The sequence below is a fragment of the Ochlerotatus camptorhynchus genome, unplaced genomic scaffold, assembly GCF_037179485.1.
Source record: "Ochlerotatus camptorhynchus isolate MF236.1 unplaced genomic scaffold, CSIRO-AGI_Acam_v1.1 ptg000211l, whole genome shotgun sequence".
In the NCBI taxonomy this organism is placed as follows: Eukaryota; Metazoa; Arthropoda; class Insecta; order Diptera; family Culicidae; genus Ochlerotatus; species Ochlerotatus camptorhynchus.
Window position 1 is genome coordinate 3,710,358 of NW_027040701.1, and position 26,694 is coordinate 3,737,051.

The 26,694-nt window shown below is 40.5% G+C and overlaps 1 protein-coding gene across 1 annotated transcript; it reads left to right on the forward strand.

The window, feature by feature from the left end:
- Positions 1–208: 208 nt before the first annotated feature.
- ninaC (STKc_myosinIII_N_like and MYSc_Myo21 domain-containing protein ninaC) lies at positions 209–26,694 on the forward strand. Its single transcript, XM_065224401.1, has 14 exons — positions 209–248; positions 442–569; positions 9,925–10,293; positions 10,356–10,659; positions 10,725–11,005; positions 11,072–11,347; positions 17,606–17,994; positions 19,816–20,364; positions 20,427–20,577; positions 23,876–24,887; positions 24,944–25,188; positions 25,245–25,618; positions 25,676–26,069; positions 26,145–26,694. Exons 3-14 carry the CDS (start codon positions 10,003–10,005, stop codon positions 26,601–26,603), a joined length of 4,725 nt encoding a protein of 1,574 aa, XP_065080473.1. The 5' UTR covers positions 209–248; positions 442–569; positions 9,925–10,002; the 3' UTR covers positions 26,604–26,694.

Genomic DNA, 26,694 nt, shown 5'->3' on the forward strand with positions numbered 1-26,694 from the left:
ACAACTCACCAACGTGGAACAACCGGGTCAAATTTCCTTTCGGGTCGGTCGTGGTCGGACAGTCGGCCGTCCCGACGACTCATACAACCGGCGCAATTCAATTAGGGAGCCGTGGGGGACACTTGAAAGGATTCCCCAGTTCGGGCTCAGTTCAGTTTTCCTGGCGAGCAACTTTTGGGGAAAACTTTCAGTTGCGGTTTTCTAGTTGAACAGTTCGGTCGGAAAAGCAAAGGACTAGCCAACGAACGGTACGGGCAGCCGCTGTTCGTTGAAGTGGAAATTGGTGAACTTTTCAAAAGGGCAAAGGCCAATTTGGAAATCTTCTGTTGATTAAAGAATTTGTAATCAAAGATGTATTTCCGCGATCCGATAAACCCTTTTGAAAAGTGGTTATAAACGTGAAATTTTAATGAAAAACTGTGTGTCTATCATAATATTTAGCCTCGTTGAAAATTCTTGAATTTGTGCGGATTATACGAAGAAGATTGATTGGAAAACTTATCAAAGTGCAATAACGTCACAATTGGATAAACAACAACCCTGCAGAACTTGTTCATCAGCAAGCTAATGTGAGTTCAAAGCGTATGTGTGTGGAAAATAATTTCATTAGGCATCGGAAATCGATGCCCAGATGATGATGCGAGCAAAACTGTTTGGCCAACAATCTTGCATCATCTAGACACCGGAAAGGTGGCGTCCTGGGCAGTGGTGAACCGTGGCGTGGAAAATCGATAGCCATAACAGGATTAAAACGCGCGAAGTCACCGAAATCCAATCATCTGCGATCGATGTGGTTACGTGAACGTGGTGCGAAATGGCAAAGTGTAATGTTAGCACCAACAGGTGACGGCTTCTTTCGCGGAAGAGGAAATGCCGGTGCTAACAAAGTTTCTAGCCGGGAAGAAGCATGAAAGGATTGTTAAGGTCAAATTACTGGCGAAACTGGATACTGGAAGGCGTTTGTGTTTTGTATGAAAATTGCAAAATTTAAGATATTCTGGCAGCTGGTGGGGGAAACGGGAAACGAGATACTCTGGTGGGCTGTGTTGGGAACGGATTTTTACTACTAATTGAACGGAAGCTTTATTTGCTTAAGGATTCTAGTTTGACATTGAAAACATTTTTGTGAACATTCATGTCGAAGTATAAAACGAATTTTTAAACCAAGTTTGACTTAGCAAAATTTTTGATAACTTCAATTTTGTAAGTTTGGTAGACTTTAAAATAAATCTAGAGGTTCCAGGGCATTAGTGCAAGAAACGACTAAAATGGCTAAATCAAATACCTCAACGGAAACTTCTCTTTGTATTAAAGGCACTTTACAACATTTTAGGTCACTCGTGACTTGTCCGGGATGATATATGCGCTCCTGACCTTTAGCGTGAGAGGAATGGATGATGCTACAAGATTTTAATGCCTTCAAAATTGCTCTACCGAGAAAGGCTCGAATTCTGGCGCTTAGTCCTCAAATCTGAACACATTTAAAGATGATTATAACAGCCTACTATACTCAAAATAGCACCTAAACATTATCAAGTTTTAAGCAAATCGGAGAAGGTTGAGTTTTTCTGATCCGTCATGGCGAGGAACTGATCAGCTCTGACATGGATAATAAAGTTCCTCAGAATCTTCAATATTTTCTAAGTATGAAATTTATGTTCCAGGATATGGAATCCAAAAATTCAAAATTCGAGAAATTTTCAAATATTCAACCTGAGTACTAAAAAATACCTAAGTCAGAAATCATCAATAGTTTCGCAGCTATGAAACTTTGCTAATTATAAATGCCCTAGAATCTTGAGGAATGATCAAAGATATTGAAAAATGATTGAAATGATTTTAGATAGGTATTCAAGCCCTTTACAAGGTTCTAGACCAAAATACATTTTCTTAAATTTTAAAACTTAAAAATTATCAAAATGTCATATAGTACATGTTCAAAATTGTATCAAGTGTGGAATCTAAAAAAGTTCAGCCAACTTAGATTTTTCCTAGCCTAAGATCTCACAAATTCGTCGAAGTTCCAAAATATTGAAAGTACGACCAACCAGTAGAAACTAACGATTTTAAATTGGCTCACACTGGACTAGCCTATCGGACCCAACTACCTCGATGGACGTACTCCATTCCAGTCAACATTCTAGTATTACACAATGTTTGTTTTGATTCGCTTTGAAAGTTCGACAGATAAAATGAGGGCTTCGTGGATTTTCCTATGTTTCGAGGGGTGTATCGATTAGCTTGGGACCGAAGAGAGTACCAGAGCTGAGCCAAAACAGTTGAGCACGTTTCTTCTGGACCTTCTGGTCTTAGAGTTACCTCTATGGTACGACTAGATTGGTTATATGCTTTTATGTCCACAGTTTGAGAAAACATAAATAATTTGCAATGGTGCGACAGTAACTTAAAAATTAAAAGCTTATGGCACTTTTGAAATTAAACTCTGCCGGAAATCGAGAAAGTTGGGCACAGAAAATACTTTATGTTCTGAGACTACTATTCTGAATGATGTCTCTTGAGCTTCTCTATATTTGAGCATGAGCATGAACATGTTTGACCGCCCACGGTTGATACTCATCATTGCTACTACCAATAGACGATGCTTGGGACTAGCAATCATCCTCAATGTGTGAAAATTGGTGATCTACTTGGAAATACCAGCAGTTGTCGCGCCCGAACGCAGGTCAAGAAAGAAATGGGTTGGGATGTGTTGATGTGACACTCGCTTTCATGGAAGCCGAGGAGTCCTTTGCACTTCCACGAGGAATCACTGGGATTTTTGGTAAGAGGGTTGGTTCGTTATGGTAAACGATAAGCTGAATTGATGTCTTAACGATCATATAACGCGAACGAGCATTGGTTTGAACCCACGGTCTTCTGTTCAGTAATCAAAAACGTTTGCCTCTAGGCAAACCTGCTCCTTTTTAATCATCGAGTTGCTATTGTTACCATGTACTCTTGATAATGTCACTACATGGTAACAACAGCAAATCGATGATTAAAAAGGAGCCCATTTGCATAGTGGCAAACGTTTTTGCTTACTGATAAAACTAACCAATCTTGAATGTGGATGGGTCTGAGATTAGACTCATGATGTTCTGCTCAGTAAGCAAAAACGGTCACTCTCAAGCCACCGAACCTCTCTGATAACATCATACCGTTAACCATTGAAACCCAACACCGCCAACGACAAGTTTCGCGAAATACAGATAAACAAGTGATTTGACCATAAATATCTGTAAAATGAATGGACCTGGGACAGCGTTTTTCTGCTGGCCAAACAAGCCACTGTCTTTCAAATCTGAAGACTAAAAGCTACGAAAAAGCACGAACCTACGTCGGGTTTCCCTTCGTGTGGACAGTGATGTTGATGTTGCTGTAGTTGAAGAAACGGCCCTTAATCCTCAACTTGCATATCCTCGCGTTGATCGGCTGTCAACCAATCACGCGTTGGCGCATCTTACCCAGGACTACAAAGCTCGATGGCGGCTTTTCAATACCGTCTGTCCAGTGCAGCAAAGTTCCTGCAGTGCTACGACTTCGAAGTTGCGTGGTTGAAGTTCGTCATAGATTAACCTATCGCAGCCCAGGAAGCCGAGCGATTTGCAGTTCCATGTTCCGAGTTTCCAATCGTAGTCATTATTTCGTCGCGTCGGTCTGTGCTGATTTTTCTGCATTTCTTTCTTCAGTATTTGCAACTTTATGTTTTTTTTAAATGGGGCTTGTTGGGCCTGCCTGTCTCACCGGGCGACTATCGTGCACAACTCTGTGTAGAGTCCCACGCTGGCACTAGGCGCTCCTAACATGGAGAACAGATGCCGTTTTGAGCCGCACCTCCATGGTGAACAGACGCTCGGGTTTGGTGAAGCATTTCCTCTATCACCGTACTATCATAGAGGTAGCTCTTAGATCAGAAGGTCCCGAAGAAAAGTGCTCAACTTTTTGGCTCAGCTCTGGTACTATCTTCGGTCCCAAGCTAATCGATACACCCCTCGAAGCATAGGAAAATCCACGAACCCCTCATTTTATCTGTCAAACTTTCATAGCGAATCAAAACAAACATAGTGTAGTACTAGAATTTCGACTAGAATGGCGTACGTTAATCGATCGGAACCAATAGACTAGTCAAGTAGTGAGTCAATTTAAAATCGTTAGTTTCCACCGGTTGGTACTATGGTTACCGCGCCAGTGTTTGCATCGCACCTGTTCACTTTGCTATTGCCGGACTGGCAACATTGCCCAGGCTACGCCACCCAGCTGTGTTCATGTCTCAGCTGGTAGTCTTTTGTTATCATATGACTCGGGGAGGCGTGAAGTAGGAACATGTGAGGACCAGAGCTAGGCATTCCGCTCCTTCCAGGTTGTCAACTCGTCATTTTGAGGTAGCCTAATCAAGTGTGCTATGCGCGCTGCAAACAGACGTCAACAGCAACGCACGGTGGGGTTGAATTCATGTTTTACGCAACTATTAATTAACGACCCAACATGATGTGTTTAGTACGAAATTGCGACAAAACTAAACAAGATAGAAGATTGGTATTTAAAAGAGAGTTGTAGAGCGCATTGTGAGGCATCTTTTGGTTAGACAAAACAGTACACTTTATTACGTATTTTTTTGAAAGAATAAGGGAAAACCCGTAGGAAAACACAAGTTTTAGACTCGTTTATCCCTAAAATGTATCTAAATGCAGCTTACTTAAAATAAAAATAACACAATTGCATTATTTTCATTCAACATCTCCAACCCCGTGTCCGTTTCCTCGTCGCTAATGACAAACGACGCACCTTCCACGACTACAACAGCATACGTACTGCTACTGTTTTGTTTTCTTTCACTTTGCTGCTTTCCTATTTCCTTGAGTTGCTTCTCCGGTTCCTTCCGAGCCTTCCGTTTGAGGCAGGAAAGCTTCCGGTGTCCATCCGCCTTGCACAGAAATCATTTATCTTTGTTGCCATCATAAAATATATTTCCTTTGCGATTGAAGAAATGTAATGCCGTGGAGATTTCCTTCTTCACATTCATATATATACCGCGTATCCCTGTATATACCCCAAAGCACATATCAGTTGGAAATTTTTCCATATTTCCCCAGCACTTTATCCAGCTCGTTGTCGGGTACCTCTGGTGGCAAGTCATACACACGCACATATTGAATGAATTCACCAGCATGCGACATGCGTACCTTTGCCATCGTTCCATTCGCAATCCTCCGAATTGTATGTCAGAGCATGGAGCATCGCTTCCTCTAATTTGAACTTCATGAAGACTCCCCTTTCCTCACCAATGCGATAAACAGCTTCCATTTCAGCCGGATCCGCGTCGAGTGCTTTGGCAAAATTTACAATCTCTCCAATGTTTGGCTTAGCATCATGGTGGCTGAAGCTAAACATGATGGTGTTTTTTATTTCACACATTTTGCACCGTAGCAACAAAAGTCTCCGAACTGCTAGCAACGAACAAAGAGCAACTATATAATAGCGAGTCTCGAAAACAGGCTATCGCGTGTTTCACACCGAAATAAATAAAAAAAAAACAACTGCTGCTGTAGACAGCTGTTGGGCAACCTAATAAAAAAAATTTTTGTGCTTAATGGCATTGTTTTTGAGTAAGAGCCAATTTATGGCAAGCTTATACCAAAACAGAAAAAGTTCAATAACTCAGTAATCTTTGAGATTTGATCATATTCGTAGAACATTTTTTTTACTTCAAATATGATCTTCTATCGCCCTTAAATTATTTGCACTATGAAACCGAATACCCTGTATTATTAATATTATATATTAACTGCAGCAGGTGCTTGTAGTACCGACGAACCGACGTGACAGCTCATACAAGCTACTTTCAAATTCATGCCCAAGACGCCATATTTGAAATACGTTAAACACTACCGACATCTACTCATCCGATCGCATCATACCATGAGCAAGGACACTAACCCACGTATAATTTACATTGCCTTCGTTTGCGTGTCACCTCGTTTGACAGATCTGATCACCCGTTTGAAAGTTCGAATCGCTCCTTTAACAATTCGAATTGTGGACAAACGAAATGCTCCTGTGGCATGTCGGTTCGTCGGTGCTTGTAGTTGGTGTATGAATAGGAATTTTTGCTCAGTATGTTTATACTCAGTATGACGCACTTGACATAGATGGCCCACAGCGACTCACGAAAAGCTTCTGATTCCGATCAATAGCGGTGGGGCTTCTTCCTCCTTCTCTGGATGCTCATGTGGACTGCAGCTCACTGCGTGCAGGGAGCCTTTTGTAGTGTACTGGAGAACACCACCACTCATCACGCGGTGATTGAATAAACACCGTTTGGTGAGACCAGATGGAATTCAACTTTGAAATCTGTGCTAGGGAAATCGCTTGTCGCAGGCAATCGGTGATAATTTTAACTATCATAGCAACAGTTGCACATTCGTGCAATTTTCAATAGTGACATTTTGAAAAATTATAGTCCTAATTTTAACAGATTCGTAGAAAAATTCCTATCGATTGGCCTGTTCAGAATTAAAATCCATCATCTCTGGATCAAAATCAGACCACTTTCGTACCGCGACCGTCTTTGGTTTTTGAAATTGCACCCCCAATGTTGCCTTCAAGAGCATGGTATGTTATATTTAAACATATCTAGATAGAGCTGAAATTAGGCGCAACAGATTTTGTAAACAATGGCTTCTATCGATGATTTTTAGGAATTCAAGGCTGGAATGAGGGGGACGCGCTTGGCATTGATGGCCCATAGCGACTCACAAAGAGCTACTGATTCCGATCAATAGCGGTGCGGCTTCTTCCTCCTTCTATGGATGCTCATGTGGGCTACAAGTCACTGCTTGCCGGCAGCCTTTCGTTGTGTACTGGAGAACAATGTTCAACGCCACACAACGAAAGCACTGCTGCTGCTAATGCCGACGACCGGACACCACCACACACGGTGATTGGAACTGAATCCGATCAGCGGTTGAGGGCAGCCTTGATAGCTAGCTGCTTGCGGGGAACCTTTCGTTGTGTACTGGAGAACACCACCACTCACCACGTGGTGATTAAATCAACAAAGTTTGGTGAGACCGGATGGAATTCAACTTTGAAATCTGTATTAGGGAAATCGCTTTTCGCAGGTAATCGGTGATAGTTTTAATTATCATAGCAACAGTTACACATTCGTGCAATTTTCAATAGTGACATTTTGAAAAATGATAAAGTCTTAAGTTAAGCAGATGTGCAGAAATATGTCTGATCGATTGATGATAAAATGACTGAAATTGGTTCAGGGACTGCTGTTTTATAAACGTTCAAATTCTTTCATAATTTTGTTACATTTTCCATTATCGGTTTTCGCAAAGTGTGACGTAGTCAAACGTAGTTCTACGTCAAAATATTTTATTTGGCAATGGCAAAAGTAGAGGATTTCTAAAATAGTTCATAAACATATCAGAATACCTCCATCAAATCGGTTGAAATTTTCACAGAATATCATCAAATACTTGTGAAACAACTTGTGAAAATTGGGGATCAATTTGGGTAACAAAAATTGTATTTGCCAAGGGCAAATGTTGATGATTTCTAAGAAAGTTCTTCTTTCCTTTATTTAACGTCGGTCTCTGTTCCGCAATCTAGTGCCAATCGCAAACGGACATCGATTGCCATCCATTGACGACAATCGAATGTGCAGAAAAGCTGCTTCCATACCTGCGTAGGATATCGCACCCATTCAACACACATGGGCCGGGACCAACGGCTTGACTTTCCTTCCGAAGGAAGACGTGACCAGAGATTTTTATGCCTCAGAAAATCCCCACCGACCTCGGCTGGGATTGAACCCAGACACATAGGGATGAGAAAACAGTTACGCTTATCACTGCACCACCGGCGCCGGCAAGTCTAAGGTAGTTGAAGATATCGGTCACTTTATCTAAATATCTTTAAACATATTTGAACTTTTAAAATAGTTCAATGTATGTAATTGTCTCTAAAAATAATGATAAAACAATTCAATAATTTAAAATGCATGGTTTGGACTTATCCGAAATCGTTACGAACGATCCAAAGGAGCTGTTTTGCTGCTCCTCTTCATTTTCTTAACTGGTTTGTTTCGGAAGGTCCTGCAGAGGATCGTTCTTCGCCCTATGGTAATGCTTGTTGAAATTCTTCGTCATTCAGTTTCTGTTTCTTCTGGCGGCCCTCGCCAGCAGCACTGTTTCTTTTTCGAGGAGCCTTCGCAACTTCCGGTGATGAACCATCATTTTCACTATCAGATGATTCAGGTTTGGGATCCATTTTTTAATTTTATTTTTTTCAGCACTCGATATTCGAATGATTCTTTCGCTTCTTGAAACCCATTTTCGAACTATTCGCTTTCACTGTAGCTGGACTTCTAAATCAACGCTTATTTTTAAGCAATTAGCTTACGGATTGAAAGATTTGTCTAAAACTGATTGTGACTTTTGTCGGCGACCTCTTTTTATTAGGCATCGGTAAAACCATGCCATCGTTCACGGCCAATGAGATCAACCCAAATTTTAGTTCAGTTTACTCATAATCGTAAAAAGTGCACGAACTCAGCTATGAGTAAATTTACCTAATGTTATCCTGTGGAAAACCTCAAAAATCTACCGGAAAATGAGGAAAATTGACGACAATTTTACTCAGTCTAGGAGTAGTACCAATAGACTAAGAGAATCTAATCTATACTTTTCTCATATTCAGAAATTTTTCCCTGGAAAAACCTGGTTAACTGAACTCAAATTTGGGTTGATCTCTTTGGCCGTGTATGAGCACATTCATTCGAGTATTTTGGTGAGAAAATCTCAGGAGATAAATGATTCAATTTTGGTTCCCAAAAACAGTCACTGCCTGTCAAAGCCGTATTTCCATTTTTCGCAATTCAATCCACTTTTTTCATATAGTTTATATTGGAATCTGATAATTATTGGGTAGCAAGCCCCTCTCGTCCCACTAAATTTTCACTTATAACTATCTGTAGTAATTTGTCTGGTAAATTTTCAACCAATCCTCTTTACTTACCACAAATTGTTCTATGCCAATCAGATTATGGAATCGATGCAGTATTATCCTTAAACTTTTGCGCAGAAAATTTAAACAGAACTTGCCCGAGTTTTATCAAAAGACATAAATCAGGAAAACAGACCGAGAATAGTGAATTTATGGCAATATCAAAAACAAAACAAAAATTGTAATACCGGTTTAATCAGCCTATGAACCAGAAACTACCAGTAAAGAAAAAGAAATCGCTCAATTCAATCACTGCTACTCAGCCCACAATAATTTCCCCCACACGATTGTGGTGCCAAATTACGCAAGCATTGCCGTGTGTCTCCTTGTTACCACACAATTCTGCTCGGGTGACCACATTATTCCAACACCGTGCCGTCCAAGAACATACATTTCTGGAACGCATCTCAAATTACGCACCGCGGCGCACGTGACGAATGCTCAGCTGAAGTCGGTGGACATCCACACATCTGTAACCGCACCGCATCCGAGCGTTGATCGACCGTTGTAACCAATTAGTTTTGATCGACCGCAACACCTTGAATGTTGTTGGAGTTTAAAAATGGCAATCGCACGAATCGATTAAAATGTAAATTGATATCTGCAAGCTGAATTCCTTTGTTTTTATTTTTCCTATACTCGGTCTGGGACCGCGAGAATGTATGTCATTACGAACGGTCGCAACGACGAAAGGGCAAACGCTGTTCCCTCTCAAGTCACGACCTTTCCATCACCACGTACCTATAGCATCGATGAAGCGTGAAAATTCGTATCAATGCAAGCACGGCTTGGCAATATGATTACCCTAATTGATCCCGGGCGGCACAGCGGAAGCTGCCCCAAGTCAGCATATATGTGAGTACTAATTGACTGATTTTTTGTTTATGTTCTACGCTCATAACAATTCAGCTCGTCACGTGTCGGACGGCTGGTGCAATTAGACGTTGCATGGAATCGGATCGGAAGTGAAAGGCCCCACCAATTAAGATGTCCCACTTGAAAATTGACACGCTGCCCGATCCGGGCAACCGCTACCAGCTCGGGGAGTTGATCGGAACCGGAGTTTGTGCCAAAGTGTACACAGCGGTGGATACCAAGGCGAGCAATAAGAATGTGGCAATTAAGATTCAAAAGTACGAGGCAGAACTGAAAATTGCCATTCAGGAGGAGTATCGCATTTTACGGGATTACTCTAACCATGGAAATTTGCTGGACTTCTACGGTGTTTATCGGAAGCGCGTTCCTGGGGAGGCGGATGAAATTTGGTTTGTGTTGGAGGTAGGTCATGAAGGATATCCTAAAATCGTATATATTTTTTTGTAAATTTGATCGATTTACAGTATTGCGAATATGGTCCAGTGATCGACGTCATCAGGAAGATCCAAATCAAGAACCGTCGAGTATCCGAAGAGCAAATCGCTTACATTTTGCGGGAAACTGGAAAAGCACTGATCTACCTTCATGAAAACCATATTATCCATCGAGACGTACGGGGAAGCAATATTCTGCTAACCAAAGAAGGAGAAGTCAAGCTATGTGACTTTGGACTTTCGCGGGACAGCAAATCCACGCTGGGGAAGCGTGGAACCTGCATCGGTTCACCAAACTGGATGGCACCGGAAATTATCAGCAGCTCTAAAAATGGTAACAACGGGTTGAAGGTTGCTTTCTAAAGAATTGCATTGCAAAACATTATTCTTCATTTTCAGATGACGAAGTCTACGACAACAGATCGGATGTGTGGGCTCTCGGTATCACGGCCATCGAGCTTGGAGATGGCAAACCTCCGTTCGGAGATATGCACCCAACCCGCACGATGTTTCAGATTGTCCGCAATCCTCCGCCGACTTTGTACCGCCCAGCCAATTGGACTCAGAACTACAACGACTTTATCATGGAATGTTTGGAGAAGAATCCCGACCATCGTCCATTTATGATGGAAATCATGGAACATCCTTTCCTGACTGAGCTACCGGAAAATGATTACCATGTATGACTAAACTTAACATTTTTCAATATTTTAGATGACCTAAATCGTCAACTTCCTTCATTACAGCTGAGCCAAGAGCTCAAGATGCTCGCGGCATCCATTGGTGACATGCAGCTTCCCAAGAAGGAGGAATTCAAACTGATCAAGGGAGCCCTGAAGGCAGCCGATAACAAAACGGAGAAGATGTTTGTTGAAGATCTGGCCGCGCTGGAAACCGTCACAGAGGAGACGATCCTGGACGAACTGATCCAACGTTACCGGAACGGTTCGACGTATACCTTCATCGGGGACGTGCTAATTTCGATGAACACCAACCAACCACCTCCGGAGTATGTGCGTGGGGTAAGTGCGTCGTTGAGCAGCAATGGGATCTGGGATAGGCTGCGAATCCAAACACATAATGGAACCAATTAAAACAAAAGACTTGCAACGACTACGACGAAAAACTCTTTCTGCAACACAGCTCGATCGGAGTGGTAGAAGGATAATGATATATTGCTTGCCTGCTTTGTTGCAATACACATGGATGAGGACATAGTTTGATCGGAATCGAGAAAAGGCATAACATAAAAATATCCATTACCACACGTGTATCATCTTCAGATTTACTTCGTGAAGCAGCTTACCAACAATTTGGTCGCTTCCTTCCACCGGTGTGTTGCAGAAGCTGTTTATCATAAAAAAGAAGAAGATTATGTCATTACAGGTAAGCCTCGATATAACGTAACCACCGACGAACCGACGTGCCAGCTCATAGAAGCTACATTCAAATTCTTGCTCAAGACGCCGTATTTAAAATACGTTAAACACTACCGCCATCTACTGATCCGATCGCGTCATATCGTGGACACGAACACACGTTAAATTTATATTGACTTGGTTTACGTCTCGCCCCTTTTGACAAGTCTGATCGTCCGTTTGAGAGATCGAATTACTCATTTGACAAATCGAATTGTGGACAAACGAAATGCTCCAGTGGCATGTCGGTTCGTTGGTGGCGTAACTCTCACTTTTGACTTCCATCGCTGATTTCTCGCAAACGATCATTCAAACAAGCAAAGTAATAACAAGTTACCTCTATTGTAATAACACCATCGGACAGATCAAGAGCCACATGTGAAAAGGGCATACAAGATTTTTGTAAACAAACCTGTGTAGGCCCTTTTCTCGCCTACCAAGGGTCGCCCACGCAAACCAACAACATCACCGGGAAGGAGACAGTTTCCCCTACCGAGTGATGTTGATGGTTTTGGTGAGTGTCATGTGGGTAGCAAGAAAAGAGCATAAAAAGGTTTGTTTACAAAAAGCTTGTATGCCCTTTTTACATGTTGTTCTGGAGATGAGATATTCTTCAATATATTGGCAATTTTAATTGTTATTAGCGAGATTCAATTGTTATTTGCGAGAGATTTACGATGGAAGTCAAAAGTGACAGTTACGTTATATCGAGGTGTACCTGTATTGCTTTTCATTTCTGACAAAGCGATTTCGTTCGGCTGGTTGATCGCTTGTCATTTTGTCATTTGAAGATATTTTTGATTCCTTGGGGATGGGACTACAGCTCATCCAAGACAGGCTACCAGGAGTCGATATTGAAGAGACGATTGATATGACTGGAATAAAATATGTTGAATTTCGAAGAAACAGGTTTCAATCTTTCAGCACTTATTTTTATTTAGTATTCAAACGCGTGAAGGTTAAGCATATTACTCTATCTCAGAATTGCCAATGTTGCCCACAAGAACGGTCTATGAATTCCCTTAAGCCCCTACAAGCTTTTTGTAAACAAACATTCTTATGCCCTTTTCTCGCCATCCATATGACACCAACGCCAACCATCAACATCGCCGGATAGGGGAAGGTTCTTTCTGGAATTTCAAATTTGATTTAATTTTCAGCAATATCTTATTAAATTTAAATTAAAGGTTTTCCACTATCAAAAAAAAAAATAAGGTTAAATTTGTTCTTTCTTTACATCACTAGCGGAGTGAAGGTGTGGGATATAGCTGGGGTGGGACGTGCTGTCAAATCAGCCTACTGATCATTCTTGTATGAAATTGGTTCCAAACGTAAACAAACCCTGTAGGTTTCTTATGGCTTGTTTACGTTTGGAACCAGTTATGCGAGGAAGGCGACGATTGTTCGTATTTAACAGCCACCTTCCCCCCCCCCCTCCTTGGGATTTAGAGTTAATAAAATATAATCTATCGTCTAGAATCATACGGGCGTAACTGCGATGGTCCATTGTCTTCATCGATTTTCTCTTAGCATTACCACAGTTCAGTGAACCAATTCAACCAAAACAATACATTAGGTCCTAAGTAACATTTACAGCTTCATTCCGTCAACTTTCTCTTTGCATCCTCACGGCCATGTTAAGATATTCCTAGCTTTTTTCAGCACATATATCGATGAAAGAAACTATTATCTAGCTTCTAATACGACAAACACGGCAAGAAACGGTTATGTATCTAAATTATGAATGAAAGCGAAAGTCGATGAAGAGAATCGATCTATGCTACTTAAGACCTAATGCATTGTTCAGCTTGAATTTTCCGAAATTTTAACAATACAATACAATGTAGTGAAAGATTGCTCGCGTCACTTTTCAAATAGACCAATGTAACAAATGTAAACAAATTGAGTTAAGCGATACAAACTACTGCTCTTCTATCATTGTATGTGAAACAAAAACATCCATTCAAATTTACCTTCATTTATTTATAATAATCATTGATCAAAAATTGTCCAATGTACAGTTTGAAATGATGGGTATATGATTGTTACTTCGGTCATTCGGACTGCCTAACATGATTGGTGCTCATTTTCCAAAGGCGGGGCCAATCTAAAGTTAGGTACTGTACTCTGAAATCTGTGAAAGGGAATCTAGTATCGTGTAGACAAAACGGCCAATGTTACACTCATTGATTATGTCATTGAGAAAAATCGTCCAATGTAACATGTCCGATGTACAACTCGACTTGTCAAAACGTCCTATGTGGTTTTTTCTATGTTGTAGCATGAAATTCAAAGTAAAATTGTGATTTTACCGTTTCTTCTGAATTTTCAACGTTATTATACACTGCCTACATTGACAATAGTATTGCCAAATGTATTGTTTTTAAATAGTTAAAATAATAATATGTCGAACTTCAACTTCGATTTTCTCAAAATGGTGGATATGTTACATTGGTCTATTTAAAAAATTGATGCGAGATTGTATTGGCGTTGACGGCACCGCCGAAAAATCGTCTCTTCTAGCAAAGATTGACAGTTTCTTATGGGAATTTTCCGTGGAGTGAAGGGATAGTACCATAGAGGTAACGTACGTAGGTGATAGTACGAAGTCCGCCATGTTTCACGCACAGTCTGACGTTTGCTTATGGATTTTAACATTGGTGTAAAGAGCTACTAGAAATACTCAGAGGGAGAGATGGGCGGAGAGAATGTTTTGAGCCAAATGAACTGTCATAATCTGAGCCAATCGAACATTCCAATTAGATTTTTTCTTATTCTTACTAGAATAAATTTGAGAGTATTGCAATCGAACAGAAATCCAAGCACTTTTATGTTTTGTGTGCTTCTCAAATTCAACTAGTTTTTGGAATCAAAAACAATATTCTAACTCTATTGATTAATTGATCTTCGCCGGTTAACGAATGGTACCAAGAAATGTGCAAAATATTGCGATGCAATCAATTATTATTTTGCACCTAAATCGAATAAAAAATACAAGTCATTTGAAATGTTAGCTTCTAGCAAGGGTTGCAAGATAATTTAGGAACAAATCCCTGTATTTTGTTTTCTCCGCCTATCTCTCTCTCTGAGTATTTCTAAAGGCCGGCGCACAATGGATACGTTTTCAGGTTTTTTGACAGTTAGTCCATGCATTATCTGTCAAAAAACCCGAAAACGTATGCATTGTACGCCAGCCTTAAGAGCTACAGAATCGCCGTCAACGCAGTGATGCCACATATACAGATTTTTCAATATTTTGATACAGATATCTGTATATACAGATTACAGATTTTTGAAAAATATACAGATTTTTCAGATTTTTTAAATAAAGGGAATATATTTTGTATTGTTTTTGTTTTTATATTTTTTAATTCCGATGAATAATCGCTTCTTCCTTTTGAGCAGCTTGAATTCAATCTGAGCATCAAACCCAAATCGTATTTTTAACTAAATAAATTATTATTGTTTAAGCTTCGAATGGACTTGGAATCTTTCGAATGGACTTCTGATGTTCAGATGTTCTGATTTCTCGTTGTAAGGAATATTAGTTTCCCTTTCTATTTGTTTAATTAACCATGTCACATGGTGACAGATACGAAGGTTAGTTAAATGTTTTTTTTTTTTTTTTGTCAACTCGGTAAACAAGCCATTTTAGAAAAAAAAAAAACCCGAGGATGAACCACAAAGTGGTTGATTACAGTTTGTGAGTCAAAGAGTCAACTAGATATTTTTATATTTAAAAAGCGTAATTACAGAAATACAGAATATTGCATGCAATTCGACCAAACTTTATGTAAAAGTTCTGTGTTATGTCCAATTTCCAGATAAAGGTTTGTTTAATCTCAGACATTTAGAAAATCTAGGGAATTGTGATAGTTACTTCATTAAGGAAATTTTCAGTCGAAAACAGATTTGTCTCTTACAGCTGTTGCTTATTTTTTTGTATTTTCAGACAGTAGAAGAAAAACAAAATACTTTAAAAAATCAAGATTGTAGGATTTCAAGATTTTTAAAATAGACAAATTCTTTAGAAAGCAAACTTTAGTAATTTTTCGTGATTCTTAACATTCAACATCAGGGGAGCTGAATTTGCTCAATGGATATTTACGTGAATCCGTACTGAGACCGTAATATAGAAATTATACAGATTTTTGTCAGCCAGATACAGATTAAAAAGATTTTTTCCGATGAAAATACAGATTGAACTTCGAAAAAATGTGGCATCACTGACGGTCAACGCCAATTGACCACTTTGTCAAGCAGTTTTGGCGTGACTTTCTTTCTATAAGAGATTCCACCAAACTGAACCAACTAATTTCTATTTTTTATGAAACGCACAAATGATGGCTACTTTTCTCGTGGTTCTAGAAGAAAAAATCTCAAAATAATGTTTTATTTCAAAGTTCGCGTGGTAGTAAACGTCATTTTAACTGCTCGAATGAAATGGTTAATTAGGCCGTTCGCAATGCTGAGTTTCAAAATTGTTTTAAACTCCTCGACAATTCTATAATTTGAAACTGTCAAAAATAAAACTGCAACACGATCAGCGCAACGCACAGTTCTAAAAGATGTTTGTAATCATTAAGTTCCATAAACTTTACTGTTTTCTATGAAGTTCATAGAGTTTTTTGTGAAGCTCTTCGAAACATCTTTAAATACATACAAAGAAATTTGAAACAGAGTTCCATTCGTGTTTCAAACTCGCTCAGAAATAAAACAGAATAGTCGAGCAGTTGCAAATCTGGTGCAAAATAGTGCTCGAATAATGAAACTGCAACTCAGCATTGCGAGAGGTGCGTTTCTGTTTTAGTTTCAAATTGAAACAATCCTTATAAAATACAACAGCATTGCGAACGGCCTTAGCTAGCAAAAGAAATATCAAACGCGCCGAAAATGTGAATCCAGACAAATTATAAACAAAAGAGAAAATAGACGAAGAGAATCGATTATCGCAGTTAGGCCCTTATGATTCTGAACGCCAGAAATACAGGTCGAACTCGATTACCGGTAACCCGATAACTAACTGCTGTCTCTTCCAACACCGATTTCTAGCATGCAAAGTAATGCCTTGTTCAGACTAGAGTCGGTGTATAATGTGTCACGCCAAGAGAAAAACAGTTGAACTCGCATCACGGTTTTCGAAAGATTCCCTTTCTTTTCACTTGGCAACAGAGCACTTTTACATTAACTTCAAATGACTTCTAGCGAGAAAAAAAAAATAGCGGCTGTAGTAAATCATTACATCAGTGATTTTGTCAAATTATCTTATAAAAAATAGCAGAAATTCTCATTACTGATCGTTACCAAACGTATCCCATGACATTTTAATGCTCACTGCGTGATTATGATCATTTCTTCGATTATATTTTATATTTTATTGCAATACATTTCGTGGACCTTTCATAGCATCGTAATGTTTGTTTACTTTGCACGATAGGTAGCCGGTTTGACAGTTCAATAGATAGACTTGTCTTCACTCTTGGCGTGACTCATTATACACCGACTCTAGTTCAGATTACAGAGTTATAACATATTATAGCGCTATCTTGATGGTGGTTTCTGTGTTGCAATTATTTGACAACCGTTATAACATGTTATAACTCTCCAGTCTGGACAGCGTTCAAGACCACCATCAGACAGAGATGACAATCCTCTTCTATCTGTTGGTAATTTCAATTTGGATGATTGTGATGTTGTTAGAGGGAAATCTCTATCGTCGAGTGACAAAATGCAGTTACCGATAATCGAGTCCAACCGAGTACTTCAATCCAATTTGAAAATACAAACTAAAGCATGACCATTAAACGATTCGATGATACTTTTACAATAATTTCCTTGAAACGTCTTATTCCACTCCATTAGTTCCACTCCAAGTACATGTGCAAGTCCCGCTCGGACAATGCACCGCACATCTTCGCCATCGCTGACAGTGCCTTCCAGGATATGCTGCACCACGAGGAACCCCAGCACGTTATCATGTCCGGCGAGAGCTACTCCGGCAAAACCACCAACGTCAAGATGTGCATGAAGCATCTGGCCATCCTGGGCGAAGGCAATCCCGGAGTGTACAACCGGATCGAATCCGGCTACAGGGTCCTCTCGGCGCTGGTCAATGCCGGTACGCCACTGAACTCGGACTCGACTCGGAGCATCGTGCAAACGCAGCTGACATTCGGTTCAACCGGCAAACTGTCCGGTGCCATTTTCTGGGTGTACCTGCTGGAAAAGCTCCGGATTTCCTCTACCAACATGTAAGTGCTCGAATGGTGGCAGTACTAGATTATTCACGGCCGATGAGACTAACTCAAAATTGTGTAGGGTTTCCTCGTATCCACGGTCGATAAGAGTAACTCAGTAAGTAACTGAGTCGAATTCAACACAAAATTGCAAAAAGTGTGGTTACTCAGTTTCCGGGAAAAACTGCTTGAATATGAGGAAAATCGAACAACATATTACTCAGTCTAGGAGTATACTAATAGACTGAGTAAAATATCGCTCTATTTTCTTCATCGAGGAAACGAGGTGAATTTTATTTAATTCACTAAGTAACCCTACTTTTCGCAATTTTGAGTCGAATTCAGCTCATTTTTTAGTTATTCTTACTAGTCATTGGTCGTAAGCAAAAATCTACTAGAACAAGGGTGACATTTACTCATATACTATGAAAACTAAACTCCACTTTTTGCGATTGAAAATTTAACTCAGTTTTGTGTTAGTCTCATCTTCATCACGGCCGTTGAATCTAACTCATTTATTGAGATCAGCTTACTCAACCTCGCAAAAAAAAAACGCAGTTCACTATGGGATGAGTAAATTTTCCTCGATTCTTCTCATGGCGAATGAGAACGAGTTTAGTTCACTCATAATCGCCAAAAGTTCAGAAACTCAGCGATGAGAAAATTTGCCCCATGTCTGTACAACACTTAAAAAAACTGCCTGAATATGAAGAAAATTTACGAAAACTGCTGAGTCTAGGAGTAGCACCAACAAACTGAGTGCATGCAATCTTTACTTTTCTCATATGCGGCCAGTTTTTCCTGGAAAATCCCGGAAATACATTAGATACATTTACTAATCGCTGAGTTCCTGCACTTTATATGATTTATGAGTTAACCAAACTCAAATTTGGGTGTTCTCATTCGCCGTGCTTGAATATGAAGAAAACAGAATACAATGTATGAATATACTCTGAATAGACTGAGCAAAATATTACCTCATAATCACGTAAATATTGGAGGCAGATCTATGGATTTTTTATTTATTATTCTTGATTACAGTGATTTTAAGCCATTTCTGGGCTAGTTCATCATCAAGGGCAATTTATTCAGTCTATGAGAATCCAGCGTTTATGCGAATTTGAGTTGTATCGAAGACAACAAATCAAGAAGCCAGCACAGAAATTCAAAACAACCCAAAATTAAGTTCTTTTCACTCATCTCCCATGTTCCGTACGATAAGCCAAATTTGGGTAAACCGGCTCAAAGTAGTTTGCATTTAAGGACGGCAAAAAAAATTACCCATCGCTAAGTTATTTTCAATTTTTTCTACCCAAAATTAAGTTCAATTAACTCAAATTTGGGTATATCGCATATTACTCAATTTTGGCTTCTCGTACGGAACTAGACGGTTGAGTCGAATCTTTCGTTCTATTTTTGACAACAATAGCGAGAGGAAATGAAACGGGCAGAGGTCAAATAACTCAAATTTGAGTTTAAAAAACCCAAGCGGTGGGTAGTTTTGTTTTGTTGTCTTCGGTTGTATTCAACGGCAGTGAGCGTAAAGCTCGACGTTATGAGTCTGCACGCTATTTTAAAACTCCCAAATTTAGGTTGAATCCACCCAGATCGGTCAAAACTGAACCTTCACAAAAAAGGGTACCCTATGTTTGGAGTTATAAGTTAACAAGAGGACAACATGAATCCAATCGACGTTGTTCAGTTGTCAACTTGTCACTCCCAATTATAGGTAGGATCAGTGTTGGCCCATTTGGGTGTATTCTACACATAATTTGGGTAGTTTTGAAATAACGTGCTCACTAATTCACCGATTTTACCTCTTTTCACCCGAGACAGGAACCAATCGAACTTTCACATATTCTACTACTTCTACGACACGATGGAAGCGGAGGAACGGTTGCGTGATTTCTCGCTGGAGGGTGGTCGCAACTATCGCTACCTTCGCATTCCGGAATCGAGCGGTGAAACCAAGCTCCGGTACTGCCGTGACGATGTTCACGGCAACGTTCAGGCGTTCAAGGAGTTCGAGCAGCTGCTGCTGGAGCTCGAACTTACACCGGAACTGCTCGAAACCATTTACCGGACGCTGGCGGCAGTGCTGCTGATGGGTGAGGTTCGATTTAAAGATAATGAAGGGGCAACGGAGTTGGAGGACTTTGAAGTTGCTACCAAAGTGGCATCGTTGCTGAAGTTGGACGAGAAAAAGTTCCAGTGGGCACTGTTGAATTACTGTGTGATCATTCGTGGCTCGGCTGAGCGCAGGCGGCACACACCGGATGAGGCACGGGATGCTCGAGATGTGCTAGCTGCCACGATCTACACTCGATTGGTAGATTGGATTATTAACACTATTAATCATAAGATGTCGTTTGGAAGGGCGATTTAGTAAGTTGTCTTTGGGGGAATATTTGTGGTAGAATGGTTTCAATAATAATTCTCTATTCCAGCGGAGATCAGCATTCCATCACCATAACGGACCACTTCGGGTTTGAATGCTTCCATCGGAATCACATCGATCAACTGGTCGTTAACTCGGTGAATGAGCAGATGCAGTATTTGTACAACCAACGAATCTTCGTATATGAAATGATTGAGCAGGTAATTAACCACTTTATTCGAGCAGTTAAAATGACGTTTACTACCACTCGAACTTTGAAATAAAACATTATTTTGAGATTTTTCTTCTAGAACCACGAGAAAAGTAGCCATCATTTGTGCGTTTCATAAAAAAAAAAAAAATTAGTTGGTCCAGTTTTGTGGAATCACTGGTAGAAAGTCACGCCAAAACTGCTTGACAAAGTGGTCAAAGTGGACGGCTTCGGCTTCGGCATGACAGACTATTTTCGGCAACCCAAATTGAAACACTATTTTCACTGGATTTTCTTACGAAAACACTTCGCTGAATGCATGCAAACGATTCTTTATGCTTTCAGCTTCAATTTGACTATATTTTTACCATTGAGAAAAAGCAATCTAGCAGGGTTTTCTTGAAATGAAACACACGCACTACAAATTGTAGCTGATTTCGAATTGCCGATAATAGAACAGCAGATTTACATGCAGTTCAAATGGAACGGTTGCCGAAGAAAAACTGGTTGCCGACAATACTCGCTCTCACTAGAGAAGATTGGAGCTTTGTAAAAGCGTTTCAAAACAGTTTTTGACAATTCTTTCGACTGAAATTGTTAGAGCAGCTGGCAGCAAAAGATTGTAAACAAACCAATACTGCATATGTGTGCGTTCCTTAGAGAAAAAGGCTATAGAAAGAAGGTCGCTGCTTAGGTTGCCGAGAATACGTAAATTCCCCTACTTGAAAACTGACAAAAATTAAAGAACAAGAACTTCTAGTATTTCTTATTTTACGATTTTTGTGATTTTTTAAGTGACCATAATTTAAACGTTCTAATAATTTTCATGTGTTTTTTATTTTTAAAAACAACATAAAATATCGAACACAAATGTAGCTTTATTTTTTTTAAATTTTTACTCGAAATGACTAAACATAGTTTGTTTTGTTTTTTTTTTTCACAAAAACATTTTCTTTTCAACTTTGTCTTAGTCGTCATTGGATCAGAAGTGCTGTTTTCGTGCTACAATTTTTTGACATATATCGAAGACAACATATCAAGAAGACTGGCAACTCTTTCATTTTTCTATGCGTTGCTTACACCTTCACTCAAGCGCAGCGCTACTGTATCTGTCGCTTGGATTTTCTGGCAAAGTTGCCAGTCTTCTTGATATGTTGTCTTCGATGTATGTCAAAAAATTGTAGCACGGAAACAGCACTGCTGATGCAATGACGACTAAGACAAAGGTGTAGAGAAAATGTTTTTGTGAAAAAAAAAATATCGCATATATCAAATTCGCTAACAGGTTGGCCATACCTAACGATTTATCGGTAGCCCTACCGATTTTTGGGATGACTACCGATTCACAGACGAAAGCTTCAAAACTACAGATTTTTCACTTTTCCTACCGAGAATCACTGATTTTAACGAGGGGGGCGACACATCTTAGTCTCAATTCTAGATGGTCATAAAATCTCACACTAGCGAATAAATCCTCGAAAAATCTTCTTTCATTTCTCGCATCTACTTGCATCGCGCATCATCTTTTTGCAGGAAATCTTCAAAATCGTGATAAATCTTCTTTCTATCTGCTCAGCGTACGCGCAGCTAGCCACAGCAAAACACAATATTTCCTGCATCGTAGATAGAGTCGTTCCCCTCGGATTTTAAGCAATGACAAATGTTCAATACCCAAGGGGTAAGTCACTCAGCACATTGTGCCGAAATTAGATTCAGCACAGCTTGGGCACATCCATCGGCATATCTTCGGCACAATCTTGTAGGCATTAGATTGTTGTTAATAAAATGAGAGCACTGCTGGAAAACTGCCATTGAAGTTTTTCACAACATTACGTGCTGTTTGACATTCTCTAATTGAATGTACCAGAGGAAATCAGACCAGCAGTTCACTTCTCGGTTCACTTATAGATCTAAATACGAAATGTAGGTTCTAGAGTGGGCTCAAGAGAAAAAGGCAGTTAATCAGACCCCATTAGTACCCTTAATTCAAATAATGCTGCTTACACAAAACAAACTACAGAAGTCATATTCATCATCCTCTATATTCGGTCTCTAACATAACCCACCGGATATATCACTTTCCGGCCACTGATATACTGTTGCTTTTTCACATCATGAAAGGCTAGGTTTCTGTTCTGCCTTTGAGGGCAGGGACTTTTATCATCCTATGAACATAAAACATCAACATTTCGCACACCCACCACTTTCCGCGTCATCCTCATTCCGATTTCAAACCAAAACATTCAAATTGTCAGAAATACCGGGTTCCCGGGATGGGTATTTTACAAACAATCGTAGCTTGCTATATGACCGGCACAATCGGCACACTTGCGGCACAATGACAAAAAATATGACCCTGGATTGGTGTGCGGAGTGACCTACCCCTTTTCAATACCTATGTTTTGTTTTCCGTGTAGTCAATCAATTTGATCGAATGCTATGCGTTTTGCAACTTCAATCCAAACGGATGAGTTTGTTTACGTTTAATCGACTTTCTCTGTCTGTCTGCTAGCGGAGATGCTATTTTCTGTTTCTCCTTTTTTGGTTTTGGAAAGATTCCCTTTCTTTTCACTTGGCAACAACATCAACTTCAAATGTAGTCAAACTATAGTAAATTATTAGAACAGTGATTTTGTCAAATTATCTTAAGAAAAAATACTATAAATTCTCATTACTGATCATTAGAAAACGTATCCCATGAAAATTTTATGCTCACTGCGTGTTTATGATCATTTCTTCGTGGACCTTTCATAGCATCGTAATGTTTGTTTACTTTGCACGATAGGTAGCCGGTTTGACAGTTCAATAGTTAGACTTGGCTTCACTCTTGGCGTGACTCATTATACACTAGATTAGACTATCCAATGTGTGAGGTTGAAGGACTGATGGCTCGGTTTAAAAGTCATCCTTCCCCCGCTCACAAAGCTTTTAAGTTTCGGAGGAAGCCTTCTTAAGGCGGCCTACCGATAACTACCGATAAAAGTTTTGAGAAGCTACCGATAATGAAAAAATAATCTGGCCACTCTGTACGTCAATTTGAAAATTTTACAAGATCCAAAAAGGTCGAATTGTTGCAAAAATATTAATCATTGCTCATAACAAACAATTATGCAAACTTTCATGCTCACAGACACTATGATCATTTGTTTTTTATTCAATTTAAAGTTGATTTGACTATAATTTTGATTGGATAATTCAAATTTGTTACCGATTTCGGACACACTAATGGGTCATTGCATTTGTTTGTACAATATTTTACTTTCGCGTCATCTCTTATCACAACAAACTGAAACCGACATTCATTGCAGGAAGAGGAACAAATCCCGATCGTTCAGTTGCACTTCTACGACAACAAACTGGCCGTCGATCATCTGATGAACAAACCGAAGGGCATTTTTAGCTTCATCGATGACGCCAGCCGGGGTCGTCACGGTCAGAACTACATCATCGATTCGATCCACGGCAATAACAGTCCGTTCATCAAACGGGCCAGTGGCCATGAATTCAGTATCGCTCACTATACCGGTCGGATCACGTACGACGCCCGGGACATGGCCGACAAGAACCGGGACTTTATCCCACCGGAGATGATTGAAACACTGAGGAATTCCAACGAAACGGTTGTGAAGATCATGTTCTCGAATCAATTGTCCCGGACGGGCAATCTGACGATGGCTGCCGAGGAAGCCCTAGGAAAGCAGACGCAGAAACCGAACAAGAAGAAACGGTGGGGCGCCGCGCTGGTGGCAGAGAAGAGCAAAGCCAAGAAGATGATGAACACATTGTCCAAGGGTCAGTACTCGCAGGTTCACAAAATGCGTACCATTTCCAATGTGTTCCGGGCCACCTGTCTGGAGTTGATTCGCACCTTGGCTATTGGACCGAATAGTGGTGGTACTCACTTTGTTCGTTGCATCCGATCCGATCTGGAGTACCAACCGAACGGGTTATCCAGGGAGATGGTTCGACAACAGGTTCGAGCGATGGCCGTCCTGGATACGGCCAAAGCTCGACAGAAGGGCTTCTCGCACCGGATCCCGTTCCAGGAATTCCTGAGACGCTATCAGTTTTTGGCGTTTGAATTTGAAGAAAATGTTGAAATGACTAGAGACAACTGCCGTTTACTGTTGATTCGTTTGAAACTGGAAGGTTGGGTCATTGGGAAAACGAAGGTGTTCTTAAAGTACTATAATGTGGAGTATTTGTCGCATTTGTACGAGACGCAGGTTAAGAAGATCATCAAGGTTCAAGCAATGATGAGAGCTTTCCTGGCAAAGAGATGCATTGCTTCAAAGTTGAAGAGTCTACACAGAGAGTCAAGTGAGTATTATGATTTTTAGGACAGGTTGAGAATCTGAAGTGGATGATCATTTTAGTTCGAAAACGACAAACAATGGACGATCCAGAACAAGCAGCTTTGAGAATCCAAACAGCTTTTCGGGGACATATGGCTAGGAAAAAATACTGTCCGTTGATTAACGAACGAACTGGAAAGCTGGACAGTGAAACGGCAGAATTTGTGAGACCATTCGCTACTCGATGGATGAAGAAATCGATGTATCAAATTTTACTGCAGTACCGCGCTGCTCGCTATCAGGATCTGGTCAATTTCTCCCAACAGGTATTCGTTTAGGATTACATTTAATTTCAGAAACTGATTGAGCAACGTACCTTTAGGTTCACATTTTTAATCAACGCTTTGTCGCTGGAGCTGTAACATGTAGCAACTGTATTCTGCTGGAGAAGATTGATTCATCCCAGCGAAATCGAGCCGTACTGGGTCAAACTCGCCCGACCGTTTGGAAACTACGTTTCCGCTGGGATGAAATTCCATTCTTCGATACGACGTACATGTGTGATCCGTCGGCTGTATCGTACATGTACACCGGGAACGATTCCGACACCGAAGACTGGGATGCTCCATTGAGACGGAGGAAGAACTTATCTGCGGATATAACCTACTCGGCGCAACGTGGCAATCAGAATGGCTCCATGGACTACGGCATGGCCAACGAACCGTTCCATAGAGATCCGAGCCTACCGATCAAAAAGTACGGTCGCATTCTTCTGATTGAGAATGAAATTAATTACATTTCTATTTTCCACAGATTATCACCCCGACATCAGGCAGAATACCCAGCACGTAAATCTTCGGTTTCACCGGTGAACATGTCTTCGGTGTACACTCCGGTTCCTTATGCTCGGCAAAGCGTCGATGACATCCGAAATAGGTTCAGCACTACGACGCCCACTATGGAAGATCCTATGCCGAAGGCAGCCATCTACAAGAAACGTCCAGCACCAAAAGCACCGGCCGTTATGGATAAGGAGCCATCCCCACCGATCGAAAGCAGAAACAACAAGAAACGACCAGCTCCGCAGCCCACCAAACAATGGGAACCGAAATCTGGCCAAGACTACAGTTACGAACCAAAGATCACTCCGAGCAAGATTAACCCGATCAAGGAAATGCAAATGATTGGCAAGAAGAGCATGGATGAGGTAAGGTACACCCCCCCCCCCCTCCCTTGCTCGGTGTTTGAGTATGAAAAAGTAAAATGGTCCATATTATTTTAGAACGAAGACATGGACGACGAACCACCGTTCAACTTTCAGGGAATGCTCCGTAAAACCAACTATAACCGAGCTTCGATGAAACGCGCTAACGACAACCAACGAATGTCTATATCCAACTTTGATTTCGACGATGCCAACAACAACAACAACAACAACAACAACAATAATTCGTACATGGATAGCTTCAACCGTTCGGAGGGTAATATAGTCTACCAAAGCAAGATGTCCGAGAATCGTCCCAAGTCTTGCCAGGGTCTGGATAATGCAAACGGCTCAACCTCGCCAGTGTCACGTAAATTTTCGCTTTCCCACGATACGATGATGTTCAACGAAACCTCTCAGGCCGGACCATCCCGTAGCCGTTCGCCGACGCCCTACGACGACGACAACAGGAACAACTACATACAGGAGGAGATCGCTCCGGGAATCTACGTGGAGGGATACGTCGCCGACCTCTAGGTCCACCATCTCTGAATTTCACCCGATGATTCATTATAATTGTTGATTGATTGTTTTCTGCAAGATTAAAGCTCTATGTATGTTTCACCAA

What these genes read in the sequence shown, in the direction of transcription:
- ninaC (XM_065224401.1), top strand. Translation starts at nt 10,003, where the DNA reads ATGTCCCACTTGAAAATTGACACGCTGCCCGATCCGGGCAACCGCTAC. An exon ending in TCGTTTGGAAGGGCGATTTA is followed by an intron (nt 20,365 to 20,426) that starts GTAAGTTGTCTT and finishes TCTCTATTCCAG; the next exon opens with CGGAGATCAGCATTCCATCA. An exon ending in TATATGAAATGATTGAGCAG is followed by an intron (nt 20,578 to 23,875) that starts GTAATTAACCAC and finishes CATTCATTGCAG; the next exon opens with GAAGAGGAACAAATCCCGAT.